The sequence below is a fragment of the Anomaloglossus baeobatrachus genome, chromosome 10 (genome assembly GCF_048569485.1).
Source record: "Anomaloglossus baeobatrachus isolate aAnoBae1 chromosome 10, aAnoBae1.hap1, whole genome shotgun sequence".
NCBI classification, from domain to species: Eukaryota; Metazoa; Chordata; class Amphibia; order Anura; family Aromobatidae; genus Anomaloglossus; species Anomaloglossus baeobatrachus.
Genome location: NC_134362.1, coordinates 18,659,209 through 18,676,871, shown reverse-complemented (window position 1 = coordinate 18,676,871; position 17,663 = coordinate 18,659,209). Strand labels below are relative to the sequence as shown.

The 17,663-nt window shown below is 44.8% G+C and overlaps 1 protein-coding gene across 2 annotated transcripts in view; it reads left to right on the top strand.

Annotated features, from left to right (window-relative positions):
- PAMR1 (peptidase domain containing associated with muscle regeneration 1) overlaps nt 1-17,663 on the top strand; it is an 85,530-nt gene that overhangs the window by 37,411 nt on the left and 30,456 nt on the right. For both annotated transcript variants that reach the window (XM_075325282.1, XM_075325284.1), the window contains exons 3-4: nt 5,655-5,783; nt 14,191-14,305. In XM_075325282.1, the coding sequence (XP_075181397.1) occupies nt 5,655-5,783; nt 14,191-14,305 (244 nt within the window). The remainder of the gene's footprint in view (nt 1-5,654; nt 5,784-14,190; nt 14,306-17,663) is intronic.

Here is a 17,663-nt window from a genome sequence, read left to right as displayed (position 1 = left end):
CTACTATAATACTGCTCCAATGTGCAAGAATATAACTACTATAATACTGGTCCCTATGTACAGGAATATAACTACTATAATACTGCCCCCTATGTACAAGAATATAACTACTATAATACTGCCCTATGTACAAGAATATAACTACTATAATACTGCTCCTATGTACAAGAATATAACTACTATAATACTGCCCCCTATGTACAGGAATATAACTACTATAATACTGCCCCCTATGTACAAGAATATAACTGCTATAATACTGCTCCTATGTACAAGAATATAACTACTATAATACTGCTCCTATGTACAAGTATATAACTATTATAATACTGCACCCTATGTACAAGAATATAACTACTATAATACTGCCCCCTATTTACAAGAATATAACTTCTATAATACTTCCCTTATGTACAAGCATATAACTACTATAATACTGCTCCTATGTATAAGAATATAACTACTATAATACTGCCTCTATGTACAAGAATATAACTACTATAATACTGCCTCTATGTACAAGAATATAACTACTATAATACTGCCCCTATGTACAAGAATATAACTACTATAATACTGCCCCTATGTACAAGAATATAACTACTATAATACTGCCCCCTATGTACAGTAATATAACTACTATAATACTGCCCCCTATGTACAAGAATATAACTACTATAATACTGCCCCTATCTACAAGAATATACCTACTATAATACTGCCTCTATGTACAAGAATATAACTACTATAATACTGTCCCCTATGTACAAGAATATAACTACTATAATACTGCCCCTATGTACAAGAATATAACTACTATAATACTGCTCCCTATATACAAGAATATAACTACTATAATACTGCCCCTATGTACAAGAATATAACTACTATAATACTGCCCCCTATATACAAGAATATAACTACTATAATACTGCTCCTATGTACAAGAATATAACTACTATAATACTGCCCCTATGTGCAAAAATAATAATAATAATAATTTTATTCATTTATATAGCGCTATTAATTCCACAGCGCTGTACATACATTGGCAACACTGTCCCCATTGGGGCTCACAATCTAGAGTCCCTATCTGTATGTCTTTGGAGTGTGGGAGGAAACCGGAGAACCAGGAGGAAACCCACGCAAACACGGGGAGAACATACAAACTCATTGCAGATGGTATCCTTGGTAGGATTTGAATCCAGGACCCCAGCGCTGCAAGGCTGCAGTGCTAACCACTGAGCCACCGTGCCGGCCTACAAGAATATAACTACTATAATACTGCCCCTATGTACAAGAATATAACTACTATAATACTGTCCCTATGTACAAGAATATAACTACTATAATACTGCCCCCTATGTACAGTAATATAACTACTATAATACTGCCCCCTATGTACGAGAATATAACTACTATAATACTGCCCCTATCTACAAGAATATACCTACTATAATACTGCCCCTATGTACAAGAATATAACTACTATAATACTGCTCCAATGTGCAAGAATATAACTACTATAATACTACCCCTATGTAGAAGAATAAAACTACTATAATACTGTCCTCTATGTGCAAGAATATAACTACTATAATACTGCCACTATGTACAAGAATATAACTACTATAATACTGCCCCTATGTACAAGAATATAACTACTATAATACTGCCCCCCTATGTACAGTAATATAACTACTATAATACTGCCCCCTATGTTCAAGAATATAACTACTATAATACTGCTCCCTATGTACAAGAATATAACTACTATAATACTGCTCCTATGTACAAGAATATAACTACTATAATACTGCCCCTATGTACAAGAATATAACTAGTATAATACTGCTCCCTATGTACAAGAATATAACTACTATAATACTGACCCTATGTACAAGGATATAACTAGTATAATACTGCCCCTATGTACAAGAATATAACTACTATAATACTGCCTCTATCTACAAGAATATACCTACTATAATACTGCCCCTATGTACAAGAATATAACTACTATAATACTGCTCCAATGTGCAACAATATAACTACTATAATACTACCCCTATGTAGAAGAATATAACAACTATAATACTGCCCCTATGTACGAGAATATAACTACTATAATACTGCTCCAATGTGCAAGAATATAACTACTATAATACTGCCCCCTATGTACAAGAATAAAACTACTATAATACTGTCTTCTATGTGCAAGAATATAACTACTATAATACTGCCACTATGTACAAGAATATAACTACTATAATACTGCCCCTATGTACAAGAATATAACTACTATAATACTGCCCCCTATGTACAGTAATATAACTACTATAATATTGCCCCCTATGTACAAGAATATAACTACTATAATACTGCTCCCTATGTACAAGAATATAACTACTATAATACTGCTCCTATGTACAAGAATATAACTACTATAATACTGCCCCTATGTACAAGAATATAACTAGTATAATACTGCTCCCTATGTACAAGAATATAACTACTATAATACTGCCCCTATGTACAAGAATATAACTAGTATAATACTGCCCCTATGTACAAGAATATAACTACTATAATACTTCCCCTATGTACAAGAATATAACTAGTATAATACTGCTCCCTATGTACAAGAATATAACTACTATAATACTGCTCCCTATGTACAAGAATATAACTGCTATAATACTGCCCCCTATGTACAAGAATATAACTGCTATAATACTTCCCCTATGTACAAGAATATAACTACTATAATACTGCTCCCTATGTACAAGAATATAACTACTATAATACTGCCCCCTATGTACAAGAATATAACTACTATAATACTGCCCCCTATGTACAGTAATATAACTACTATAATACTGCCCCCTATGTACAAGAATATAACTAGTATAATACTGCTCCCTATGTACAAGAATATAACTACTATAATACTGCCCCTATGTACAAGAATATAACTACTATAATACTGCCCCTATGTACAAGAATATAACTACTATAATACTGCCCCTATGTACAAGAATATAACTAGTATAATACTGCCCCTATGTACAAGAATATAACTACTATAATACTGCCCCTATGTACAAGAATATAACTGCTATAATACTGCTCCTATGTACAAGAATATAACTACTATAATACTGCCCCCTATGTACAGGAATATAACTACTATAATACTGCCCCCTATGTACAAGAATATAACTGCTATAATACTGCTCCTATGTACAAGAATATAACTACTATAATACTGCTCCTATGTACAAGTATATAACTATTATAATACTGCACCCTATGTACAAGAATATAACTACTATAATACTGCTCCTATGTACAAGAATATAACTACTATAATACTGCCCCCTATTTACAAGAATATAACTTCTATAATACTTCCCTTATGTACAAGCATATAACTACTATAATACTGCTCCTATGTATAAGAATATAACTACTATAATACTGCCTCTATGTACAAGAATATAACTACTATAATACTGCCTCTATGTACAAGAATATAACTACTATAATACTGCCCCTATGTACAAGAATATAACTAGTATAATACTGCCCCTATGTACAAGAATATAACTACTATAATACTGCCCCTATGTACAAGAATATAACTGCTATAATACTGCTCCTATGTACAAGAATATAACTACTATAATACTGCCCCCTATGTACAGGAATATAACTACTATAATACTGCCCCCTATGTACAAGAATATAACTGCTATAATACTGCTCCTATGTACAAGAATATAACTACTATAATACTGCTCCTATGTACAAGTATATAACTATTATAATACTGCACCCTATGTACAAGAATATAACTACTATAATACTGCTCCTATGTACAAGAATATAACTACTATAATACTGCCCCCTATTTACAAGAATATAACTTCTATAATACTTCCCTTATGTACAAGCATATAACTACTATAATACTGCTCCTATGTATAAGAATATAACTACTATAATACTGCCTCTATGTACAAGAATATAACTACTATAATACTGCCTCTATGTACAAGAATATAACTACTATAATACTGCCCCTATGTACAAGAATATAACTACTATAATACTGCCCCTATGTACAAGAATATAACTACTATAATACTGCCCCCTATGTACAGTAATATAACTACTATAATACTGCCCCCTATGTACAAGAATATAACTACTATAATACTGCCCCTATCTACAAGAATATACCTACTATAATACTGCCTCTATGTACAAGAATATAACTACTATAATACTGTCCCCTATGTACAAGAATATAACTACTATAATACTGCCCCTATGTACAAGAATATAACTACTATAATACTGCTCCCTATATACAAGAATATAACTACTATAATACTGCCCCTATGTACAAGAATATAACTACTATAATACTGCCCCCTATATACAAGAATATAACTACTATAATACTGCTCCTATGTACAAGAATATAACTACTATAATACTGCCCCTATGTGCAAAAATAATAATAATAATAATTTTATTCATTTATATAGCGCTATTAATTCCACAGCGCTGTACATACATTGGCAACACTGTCCCCATTGGGGCTCACAATCTAGAGTCCCTATCTGTATGTCTTTGGAGTGTGGGAGGAAACCGGAGAACCAGGAGGAAACCCACGCAAACACGGGGAGAACATACAAACTCATTGCAGATGGTATCCTTGGTAGGATTTGAATCCAGGACCCCAGCGCTGCAAGGCTGCAGTGCTAACCACTGAGCCACCGTGCCGGCCTACAAGAATATAACTACTATAATACTGCCCCTATGTACAAGAATATAACTACTATAATACTGCCCCTATGTACAAGAATATAACTACTATAATACTGCCCCCTATGTACAGTAATATAACTACTATAATACTGCCCCCTATGTACAAGAATATAACTACTATAATACTGCCCCTATCTACAAGAATATACCTACTATAATACTGCCCCTATGTACAAGAATATAACTACTATAATACTGCTCCAATGTGCAAGAATATAACTACTATAATACTACCCCTATGTAGAAGAATATAACAACTATAATACTGCCCCTATGTACGAGAATATAACTACTATAATACTGCTCCAATGTGCAAGAATATAACTACTATAATACTGCCCCCTATGTGCAAGAATATAACTACTATAATACTGCCACTATGTACAAGAATATAACTACTATAATACTGCCCCTATGTACAAGAATATAACTACTATAATACTGCCCCCCTATGTACAGTAATATAACTACTATAATACTGCCCCCTATGTTCAAGAATATAACTACTATAATACTGCTCCCTATGTACAAGAATATAACTACTATAATACTGCCCCTATGTACAAGAATATAACTAGTATAATACTGCTCCCTATGTACAAGAATATAACTAGTATAATACTGCTCCCTATGTACAAGAATATAACTACTATAATACTGCCCCTATGTACAAGAATATAACTACTATAATACTGCCCCTATGTACAAGAATATAACTACTATAATACTGCCCCCTATGTACAAGAATATAACTACTATAATACTGCTCCTATGTACAAGAATATAACTACTATAATACTGCCCTTATTTTTCAGGATGCTCTATTTTTGAAAACTGTAAGTCCTGTAACAATGGATCGTGGGGCGGTGCGCTGGACGACTTTTACGTGAAGGGCCGGTATTGCTCTGCCTGCCGGGTTGGCTGGTATGGGGGGGACTGCATGAGTAAGTATCCTCCTCTTGATCAGTTAAAGGCATATCTGGGGAAGGGGGGGGGTACAGAATGCTGCAAGGAAAAAGTGATCACATATTAATTGCTACAATCCTCAGTGACCAGCTATTAAATCTGTGTCGGAGTCTCAAGTGTTACCCTGCAGCGCCCCCCGCAGTGGATATGAAGCATTACACAGGGGTGCGATCAGACACTTGCTGCTGGAGCTGTCCCAAATTTATATAATAGTAAAAATAACGAAAGCCGCTATTATAATAAATTGTACATTTTTACACCATTTTTCTAACTCTAGAGTTATGGTTGGGGCTAAGGTAAAAGTTAGGGTTAGGGCTGGGGCTAAGGTAAAAGTTAGGGCTATGGTTAGGCCTGGGACTAAGTTTAGGGCTAAAGCAGTGGCTAAGGCAAGAGTTACGGCTATGGTTAGGGCAGCAGCTAAGGTTATTATTAGGGCTACTGTTTTGATTGGGGCTAAGTTAAGAGTTAGGACAATGCTTAGGCCTGGAGCTAAGGTTAGGGCTAGGGTTAGGGCAGTGACTAAAGTAAGAGTTATGGTTAGGGTTAAGGTTAGGACAGGGATTAAGGTAAGAGTTAGGGCTATGATCAAGGCTACGGTTAGAGTTAAGGTTACGGTTTGGGCAGGGGCTAACGGTGGAGTGAGGGCTAGGGTTAGGGCTAAGGTTAAAGTTAAGGCTACGGTTATGGCAGGACCTAGGGTTAGGGCAGGGATTAAGGTAAGAGTTAGGGTTAAGGTTAGGGCTGAGGTTAGCGTTACGGATATGGTTTGGACTGGGGCTAAGGTTAAAGTGAAGGCTATGGTTAGTGCTGAGGCTAAGATTAGAGTTAGGGCTAGGGTTAGGACTGGAGTTGAAGTTAGTGTTCAGGCTACGGTTAGGGCAAGGGATAAGATTAGAGTTAGGGCTATGGTTAGAGCAGGATCTCAGGTTAGAGTTAGGGCTATTGTTAGGGCAAGGGCTAAGATTAGAGTTAGGGCATGGGTTAGGACTGGGGCTAAGTTTAAAGTTAAGGCTATTGTTAGGGCAGGGGTTAAGGGTAGAGTTAAGGCTACTGTTAGGGCAGGGGCTAAGGGTAGAGTTAGGGCTAGAATTAGGGCTGGAGCTAAGATTAGGCTTAGGGTAATGAAATTATTATACAGTAGTTACAATGTAAGCATTTTTTTGCTGTTCCTGCTTCCTCGTGTCTATTGAGCCTAGTAATTTATGCATCACTTTGAATGCTCAGGAGCGGGGAGTCATCCCAATACCCCCAACCCCCGCTGACTGCACCCCCCTGTGCCCACTCCTCTATAAAACATGAAGCTTTATCTGTAGGCTTGCATTATTGCAGCTAATTAATTAGACTCTTTCTCCATCTTGGTCGACCAGAAGGATTTTTTAATTGCCGCACATTCTATCTGCTAATTATGCTTGATCAGGCCTCTGGTCGCTCTGTACTCCGTGTGCTGGCGCAGGATGAGAGGAGGACGGGGATGTTCTGTTCCCGGGACTGTTCCTGCATCTGCCCGTCTGCGCACACTGGCACTTCTCTGGGCATTAAGTAAATAGCTGTCACTCTGCCATCAGACACACAAAAGAGCAAGTTTATTGAAGGAAACAAAAAAGTCAGAACATTCTTTTAACCCATGAAGTTTGGCCTTTAAAGGGGGGAACTGAATGACATGTTGGAACGACCGGACACAATGGACTGTGTTTATAAAATAAAATATCGGAATTTGCAACAAAACAGTAGTTCAACCCATTCCATTCAAATATCGCACCTTAAAGATTGTGATGTTGCGATATGGCAGCATTTAGGTCCCCATTACAACCTTTTGCCCAAAACCCAGCCCTGCCAAAAGGTGAACTACGCGCCTTTATCTCATTTTTAACTTTTGGCACAAGTGTTACAATGATTCTAACAAATGGAGTAAAACTTTGATACATTTGATGGAGGCCCCGCAATATTAAATTTACCCCACAATGTCTGCCCTGTAAAACAGTGAAATTGCAAATATAGGGCAGAATTTCACCAGAAAGAAATCGATATATAGGTGGCGGTTGCGAGCAGAGGGGTAACTTGCAACTCATGGTTCCTGATGCAAAAAATAATAATAATATAATAATTTTATTCATTTATATAGCGCTATTAATTCCACAGCGCTTTACATACATCAGGAACGCTGTCCCCATTGGGGCTCACAATCTAGAGTCCCGATCTGTATGTTTTTGGAGGTGGGAGGAAACCGGAGAACCCGGGGGAAACCCACGCAAACACGGGGAGAACATACAAACTCCTTGCAGATGGTGTCCTTGGTGGGATTTGAACCCAGGATCCCAGCGCTGCAAGACTGCAGTGCTAACCACTGAGCCACCACAAGACTGCAGTGCTAACCACTGAGCCACCACCAGACTGCAGTGCTAACCACTGAGCCACCACCAGACTGCAGTGCTAACCACTGAGCCACCACAAGACTGCAGCAGTGCTAACCACTGAGCCACCACAAGACTGCAGTGCTAACCACTGAGCCACCACAAGACTGCAGTGCTAACCACTGAGCCACCACAAGACTGCAGTGCTAACCACTGAGCCACCACAAGACTGCAGTGCTAACCACTGAGCCACCACAAGACTGCAGTGCTAACCACTGAGCCACCACAAGACTGCAGTGCTAACCACTGAGCCACCACAAGACTGCAGTGCTAACCACTGAGCCACCACCAGACTGCAGTGCTAACCACTGAGCTACCACAAGACTGAAGTGCTAACCACTGAGTCACCACAAGACTGCAGTGCTGACCACTGAGCCACCACCAGACTGCAGTGCTAACCACTGAGCCACCACCAGACTGCAGTGCTAACCTCTGAACCACCACAAGACTGCAGTGCTAACCACTGAGCCACCGTGCCGCCCACCAACGGGGCCCCCAGTTATGGCAAATCATTAAATGCATTAGTCTTTATCTATCGGCCAAAGGGACTTTTGGGGCCCCCTAGACTCCATGGCCCGGGGGTGATTTCAGTCCCTGCATCTTGCAAGTATGCCAAAAAGAGGATGATCCCAATCCTCCATGAGATCCAAAGGTGACGAGAACAACAACAGCAAAAAAGTATCTTCCGTCTTTATACGTCACATAATATAGAGACAGCAGCGTTCTGAGCTTACAAGCCATGATGAGGCCCGTCCGTCTTGTCGGGTCACACGCTGCTGTCTCCCTGTATCTTGTGACGTCTTAAGAAAGAAGATACTTTTTGCTACCTTGGATGCTTTTGTCTTCATCCTCTCCCAATACTAATCGATGCTACAGGAGAGGGGGGTCAAGCTGAGGACACAGGGAAGCGTGCGGGGGGCACTAACCCAATGCACTACCTGACCCCACGCGTTTCAGCTCATGCACTGTTTAGTTTCATAGTGAGCACGATGATCATTCATAGATATCAAAATAGTCTCTGGCAGAAATGTCGCGGGGGAACAGCTCCCCACTAAATGGTGTCCAGAGGGAAAACCTGCAAGAGACGGACCCCAAAGTGAGGGACTAGGGAAGTGTGTGCTCCTATGGAGCCACCAACTAACTCTGCTCCTTGGATTTGGCCCCTGTAACCTGGCACTCTGGGGGTGCAGAGACATCCTTCTTGAAATTCTAGGTCCAAGAAAGAGAGGCAGGTGGTGGATTGCCTCAGTGCCGAACAGTCAATGGGAGTGCACACTCCTCCAGTGCTCAATGGGAGTGCACACTCCTCCAGTCCTCAATGGGAGCGCACACCTCTCCAGTGCTCAATGGGAGTGCACACCTCTCCAGTGCTCAATGGGAGTGCACACCTCTCCAGTGCTCAATGGGAGCGCACACCTCTCCAGTGCTCAACGGGAGTGCACACCTCTCCAGTGCTCAACGGGAGTGCACACCTCTCCAGTCCTCAATGGGAGCGCACACTCCTCCAGTGCTCAACGGGAGTGCACACCTCTCCAGTGCTCAATGGGAGTGCACACCTCTCCAGTGCTCAATGGGAGTGCACACCTCTCCTGTGCTCAATGGGAGTGCACACTCCTCCAGTGCTCAACGGGAGTGCACACCTCTCCAGTGCTCAATGGGAGTGCACACCTCTCCAGTGCTCAATGGGAGTGCACACCTCTCCAGTGCTCAATGGGAGTGCACACCTCTCCAGTGCTCAATGGGAGTGCACACTCCTCCAGTGCTCAATGGGAGTGCACACCTCTCCAGTGCTCAATGGGAGTGCACACTCCTCCAGTGCTCAATGGGAGTGCACACCTCTCCAGTGCTCAATGGGAGAGCACACCTCTCCAGTGCTCAACGGGAGTGCACACCTCTCCAGTGCTCAATGGGAGTGCACACTCCTCCAGTGCTCAATGGGAGAGCACACTCCTTCAGTGCTCAATGGGAGTGCACACTCCTCCAGTGCTCAATGGGAGAGCACACTCCTCCAGTGCTCAATGGGAGTGCACACCTCTCCAGTGCTCAATGGGAGTGCACACCTCTCCAGTGCTCAATAGGAGAGCACACTCCTCCATCGCTCAATGCGAGAGCATTCTTCTCCATTGCTCAATGGGATAGCACACCTCTCCAGTGCTCAATGGGAGTGCACACTCCTCCAGTGCTTAATGGGAGTGCACACTTCTCCAGTGCTCAATGGGAGAGCACACTTCTCCAGTGCTCAATGGGAGTGCACACTCCTCCAGTGCTCAATGGGAAAGCACACTTCTCCAGTGCTCAATGGGAGAGCACACGTCTCCAGTACTCAATGGGAGAGCACACTTCTCCAGTGCTCAATGGGAGAGCACACTTCTCCAGTGCTCAATGGGAGAGCACACTTCTCCAGTGATCAATGGGAGTGCACACTCCTCCAGTGATCAATGGGAGTGCACACTCCTCCAGTGCTCAATGGGAGTGCACACTCCTCCAGTGCTCAGAGGGAGTGCACACTTCTCCAGTGCTCAATGGGAGAGCACACTTCTCCAGTACTCAATGGGAGCGCACACTTCTCCAGTGCTCAATGGGAGAGCACACTTCTCCAGTGCTCAATGGGAGTGCACACTTCTCCAGTGCTCAATGGGAGAGCACACTTCTCCAGTGCTCAATGGGAGAGCACACTTCTCCAGTGCTCAATGGGAGAGCACACTTCTCCAGTGCTCAATGGGAGCACACACTTCTCCAGTGCTCAATGGGAGTGCACACTCCTCCAGTGCTCAATGGGAGAGCACACTTCTCCAGTGCTCAATGGGAGAGCACACTTCTCCAGTGCTCAATGGGAGTGCACACTTCTCCAGTGCTCAATGGGAGAGCACACTTCTCCAGTACTCAATGGGAGAGCACACTTCTCCAGTGCTCAATGGGAGAGCACACTTCTCCAGTGCTCAATGGGAGAGCACACTTCTCCAGTGCTCAATGGGAGAGCACACTTCTCCAGTGATCAATGGGAGTGCACACTCCTCCAGTGATCAATGGGAGTGCACACTCCTCCAGTGCTCAATGGGAGTGCACACTCCTCCAGTGCTCAGAGGGAGTGCACACTCCTCCAGTGCTCAATGGGAGCGCACACTTCTCCAGTGCTCAATGGGAGTGCACACTTCTCCAGTGCTCAATGGGAGAGCACACTTCTCCAGTGCTCAATGGGAGAGCACACTTCTCCAGTGCTCAATGGGAGAGCACACTTCTCCAGTGCTCAATGGGAGTGCACACTTCTCCAGTGCTCAATGGGAGCACACACTTCTCCAGTGCTCAATGGGAGTGCACACTCCTCCAGTGCTCAATGGGAAAGCACACTTCTCCAGTGCTCAATGGGAGAGCACACTTCTCCAGTGCTCAATGGGAGAGCACACTTCTCCAGTACTCAATGGGAGAGCACACTTCTCCAGTGCTCAATGGGAGAGCACACTTCTCCAGTGCTCAATGGGAGAGCACACTTCTCCAGTGCTCAATGGGAGTGCACACTCCTCCAGTGCTCAATGGGAGTGCACACTCCTCCAGTGCTCAATGGGAGAGCACACTTCTCCAGTGATCAATGGGAGAGCACACTTCTCCAGTGATCAATGGGAGAGCACACTTCTCCAGTGATCAATGGGAGAGCACACTTCTCCAGTGCTCAATGGGAGAGCACACTTCTCCAGTGCTCAATGGGAGTGCACACTCCTCCAGTGCTCAATGGGAGAGCACACTTCTCCAGTGCTCAATGGGAGTGCACACCTCTCCAGTGCTCAATGGGTGCGCACACTTCTCCAGTGATCAATGGGAGTGCACACTCCTCCAGTGCTCAATGGGAGAGCACACTCCTCCAGTGCTCAGAGGGAGTGCACACTTCTCCAGTGCTCAATGGGAGTGCACACTTCTCCAGTACTCAATGGGAGAGCACACTTCTCCAGTGCTCAATGGGAGTGCACACCTCTCCAGTGCTCAATGGGAGCACACACTTCTCCAGTGATCAATGGGTGCACACACTTCTCCAGTGATCAATGGGAGCGCACACTTCTCCAGTGCTGAATGGGAGTGCACACTTCTCCAGTGCTGAATGGGAGTGCACACTTCTCCAGTGATCAATGGGTGCGCACACTTCTCCAGTGATCAATGGGAGCACACACTTCTCCAGTGATCAATGGGTGCGCACACTTCTCCAGTGCTGAATGGGAGTGCACACTTCTCCAGTGATCAATGGGTGCGCACACTTCTCCAGTGCTCAATGGGAGTGCACACTTCTCCAGTGCTCAATGGGAGTGCACACTTCTCCAGTGCTGAATGGGAGAGCACACTTCTCCAGTGATCAATGGGTGCGCACACTTCTCCAGTGATCAATGGGAGTGCACACTTCTCCAGTGCTCAATGGGAGTGCACACTTCTCCAGTACTCAATGGGAGAGCACACTTCTCCAGTGCTCAATGGGAGTGCACACCTCTCCAGTGCTCAATGGGAGCACACACTTCTCCAGTGATCAATGGGTGCACACACTTCTCCAGTGATCAATGGGAGCGCACACTTCTCCAGTGCTGAATGGGAGTGCACACTTCTCCAGTGCTGAATGGGAGTGCACACTTCTTCAGTGATCAATGGGAGCACACACTTCTCCAGTGATCAATGGGTGCGCACACTTCTCCAGTGATCAATGGGAGCACACACTTCTCCAGTGCCTCAGTTGCCCTTCCTGTCCTGCAGGATGTCCCTCTGTCCCTGGTCACCATAGTGGAGGAGCTCTGTGAGGAGACTGTGCTGATATCGAGCTCTCAGGCTTATGACACTACAAATTGCATTTACTGAAACGCGTTGGTTCATCTAGTGAATGTGCATTTTGCAATATCAGTGTCTGTGCATAACTCCCAGCGCCCTCGCCATGGCGTCCTGTTCTTCCAGCTCTCCTCCTCACCATACCCAAGGCACTGTAGACATTGTAAGGACATTTATCATTGCGTTTGCTCCAAATATTCCCCCCCTGTAAATGCCCCCGCCATATTCACTGCCTGACCTGAAACGCATTGGGGTCACTGCGCACCATCCTCACCGTCCCCCCATGAACCCAACTCTAGCACAGCCGCAGCTTGGCGCTGACGGGCATCTGTGCCGCCGTATGCCCTTTTTTCCAGCGGTGTAAATGACTCTTCGTGGCGGTGGAGATGACATATCTCCGCTCCGCGGCACAGATGTCACATTTCTGTTGTCAGTTCCCTGGGAAACCGAGTGTAATGAGAAAACACCGAGCGCCGCCATCACCGGGGAAGACGCCGGCATTCGTCTTTGTTGCATATTTTTGGGTTTTCGGTTATTTATAGTAAAAACCCTTTTGTGAACCGCGACTTTAACCTCAGCGCGCCGAGCCCTCCGGGGGGGTTCAGTAACATGCAGAGAGGTAATAGGCGGCATTGGCCCCTATATAATGGTAACGGTTACCATGGCAACAGCCAAAAAAATAAATTCCACAACAGCAACTATTTAATTTTAGCAGCAGGAGATGAGAATGGAAAAAAAAAATGTGGGGAGGCCCTTAACTCCTTCATTGCTGGAAGCCCCAAAGCTGATTATATAGGAGCAATGTGTGGCTGTATTTCTGAAAGGTGCAGTATATGATTATAATGTAACCGCTCTCACAAATGCAAATTATTACCGTCATCTTTCATCACTGATCACATTCACATTTTTGCTCTTTATTTTTCTGTCTTTTATTAATATAGAATTGACACAGAGCAGTACAGCAGTGTGGCCACCAGAGGGCGCAGTGACACACCTCACTGTGGATACAGCACTGAGCAATGGGGAGATGGGGATATAATCGGGGTATTGTGTATTCTACAATGGACAGTATGGGTTAACATATAATAATAATACACAATTTATTCACTGATATAGCGCCATTAATTCCAGAGTGCTTTACATACATTGACTAATATACTATGTCCTTCTTCCCCAGGATGTGGGGAGGTGATACAAGCCGGCCATGGCGAGATCATGCTGGAGAGCTACCCGTTCAATGCGCACTGCGAATGGAGCATCCAAGTGTCGCCTGGATATACCGTAGAGCTCAGGTAGTCAATGCATAAGACAGCACATTTATAAAGACAGTGACTCCACCGGCAGAATAGTGAGTGCAGCTCTGGAGTATAACACAAGATCAGTAATGTAATGTATGTACACAGTGACTGCACCAGCAGAATAGTGAGTGCAGCTCTGGAGTATAATACAGGATCAGTAATGTAATGTATGTACACAGTGGCTGCACAAGCAGAATAGTGAGTGCAGCTCTGGAGTATAATACAGGAGGTAACTCGGGATCAGTAATGTAATGTATGTGCACAGTGAGTGCACCAGCAGAATAGTGAGTGCAGCTCTGGAGTATAATACAGGAGGTAACTCGGGATCAGTAATGTAATGTATACACAGTGACTGCACCAGCAGAATAGTGAGTGCAGCTCTGGAGTATAATACAAGAGGTAACTCAGGATCAGTAATGTAATGTATGTACACAGTGACTGCACCAGCAGAATAGTGAGTGCAGCTCTAGAGTATAATACAGGAGGTAACTCAGGATCAGTAATGTAATGTATGTACACAGTGACTGCACCAGCAGAATAGTGAGTGCAGCTCTAGAGTATAAGACAGGAGGTAACTCAGGATCAGTAATGTAATGTATGTACACAGTGACTGCACCAGCAGAATAGTGAGTGCAGCTCCGTAGTGTAATACAGGAGGTAACTCAGGATCAGTAATGTAATGTATGAACACAGTGACTGCACCAGCAGAATAGTGAGTGCAGCTCCGGAGTATAATACAGGATGTAACTCAGGATCAGTAATGTCATGTATGTACACAGTGACTGCACCAGCAGAATAGTGAGTGCAGCTCTGGAGTATAATACAGGAGGTAACTCAGGATCAGTAATGTAATGTATGTACACAGTGACTGCACCAGCAGAATAGTGAGTGCAGCTCTGGAGTATAATACAGGAGGTAACTCGGGATCAGTAATGTAATGTATGTGCACAGTGAGTGCACCAGCAGAATAGTGAGTGCAGCTCTGGAGTATAATACAGGAGGTAACTCGGGATCAGTAATGTAATGTATGTACACAGTGAGTGCACCAGCAGAATAGTGAGTGAAGCTCTGGAGTATAATACAGGAGGTAACTCGGGATCAGTATTGTAATGTATGTGCACAGTGACTGCACCAGCAGAATAGTGAGTGCAGCTCTGGAGTATAATACAAGAGGTAACTCAGGATCAGTAATGTAATGTATGTACACAGTGACTGCACCAGCAGAATAGTGAGTGCAGCTCTAGAGTATAATACAGGAGGTAACTCAGGATCAGTAATGTAATGTATGTACACAGTGACTGCACCAGCAGAATAGTGAGTGCAGCTCTAGAGTATAAGACAGGAGGTAACTCAGGATCAGTAATGTAATGTATGTACACAGAGACTGCACCAGCAGAATAGTGAGTGCAGCTCCGTAGTGTAATACAGGAGGTAACTCAGGATCAGTAATGTAATGTATGAACACAGTGACTGCACCAGCAGAATAGTGAGTGCAGCTCCGTAGTGTAATACAGGAGGTAACTCAGGATCAGTAATGTAATGTATGTGCACAGTGACTGCACCAGCAGAATAGTGAGTGCAGCTCTGGCGCATAATACAGGAGGTAACTCAGGATCAGTAATGTAATGTATGTACACAGTGACTCCACCAGCAGAATAGTGAGTGCAGCTCTGGAGTAGTGAGATAGAAGCTGTTGAGTCCGTGTATCTGTCCGCCCCGTTGTTGCTCGGTGCTCATTACTTGGGATATTTTAGTGCAGTTGTGGTGAAATCTTGGAATCGTTTGCTTTAGTTGAGAGGAAAGTGAATGAATTCTGTCTGTGAATGAGGGAGCGCTGCTCAGGAAAGTCGTGATGTCTCCGGGGATCGGTTACTGTATAGTCTCCTTTCATCCTCGGAGTCGTGACGGCTCCTCTTCCCCGGGGACGCTGCGGCGCGGGAGGTCTGATCCGTGCACCACCTCAAGCTGCAGGATTAAACCTGCCTGCAGCACTCAGCCTGGAAATGTCACCAGCCATGCTTCCATTCACTGACAGCAAGCAGAATTTAACGTATTGTGTTACTATATTCTGACAAAACAGGAAAACCCTTTAAAATGAATAATATATAATAATGTGAATAGTGCAGGGAGCGGAGATTGGAGGGGACAAGAAATTGCCCGTTATGTGCCATTAACCCGGAATGACGGTAATGAGGATGGTGCGGGACGTCTCGGCGCTGTCCTCCTATTATACCACCTATGGGGAGCAGCGGGACGGAGGACTCTACCTATGGGGAGCAGCAGGACGCCGGACTCTACCTATGGGGAGCAGCAGGACGCCGGACTCTACCTATGGGGAGCAGCGGGACGCCGGACTCTACCTATGGGGAGCAGCAGGACGGAGGACTCTACCTATAGGGAGCAGCAGGACAGAGGACTCTACCTATGGGGAGCAGCAGGACAGAGGACTCTACCTATGGGGAGCAGCAGGACGGAGGACTCTACCTATGGGGAGCAGCAGGACAGAGGACTCTACCTATGGGGAGCAGCGGGACGGAGGACTCTACCTATAGGGAGCAGCAGGACGGAGGACTCTACCTATAGGGAGCAGCAGGACGGAGGACTCTACCTATAGGGAGCAGCAGGACGGAGGACTCTACCTATAGGGAGCAGCAGGACGCCGGACTCTACCTATAGGGAGCAGCGGGACGGAGGACTCTACCTATAGGGAGCAGCGGGACGGAGGACTCTACCTATAGGGAGCAGCGGGACGGAGGACCCTACCTATAGGGAGCAGCGGGACGGAGGACTCTACCTATAGGGAGCAGCGGGACGGAGGACTCTACCTATAGGGAGCAGCGGGACGGAGGACTCTACCTATAGGGAGCAGCGGGACGGAGGACTCTACCTATAGGGAGCAGCGGGACGGAGGACTCTACCTATAGGGAGCAGCGGGACGGAGGACTCTACCTATAGGGAGCAGCGGGACGGAGGACCCTACCTATAGGGAGCAGCGGGACGGAGGACCCTACCTATAGGGAGCAGCGGGACGGAGGACTCTACCTATAGGGAGCAGCGGGACGGAGGACTCTACCTATAGGGAGCAGCGGGACGCCGGACTCTACCTATAGGGAGCAGCGGGACGGAGGACTCTACCTATGGGGAGCAGCGGGACGGGGGACTCTACCTATAGGGGAGCAGCGGGACAGCGGACTCTACCTATAGGGAGCAGCAGGATGCCAGACTCTACCTATGGGGAGCAGCGGGACGCCGGACTCTACCTATGGGGAGCAGCAGGACGGAGGACTCTACCTATGGGGAGCAGCGGGACGGAGGACTCTACCTATAGGGAGCAGCAGGACGGAGGACTCTA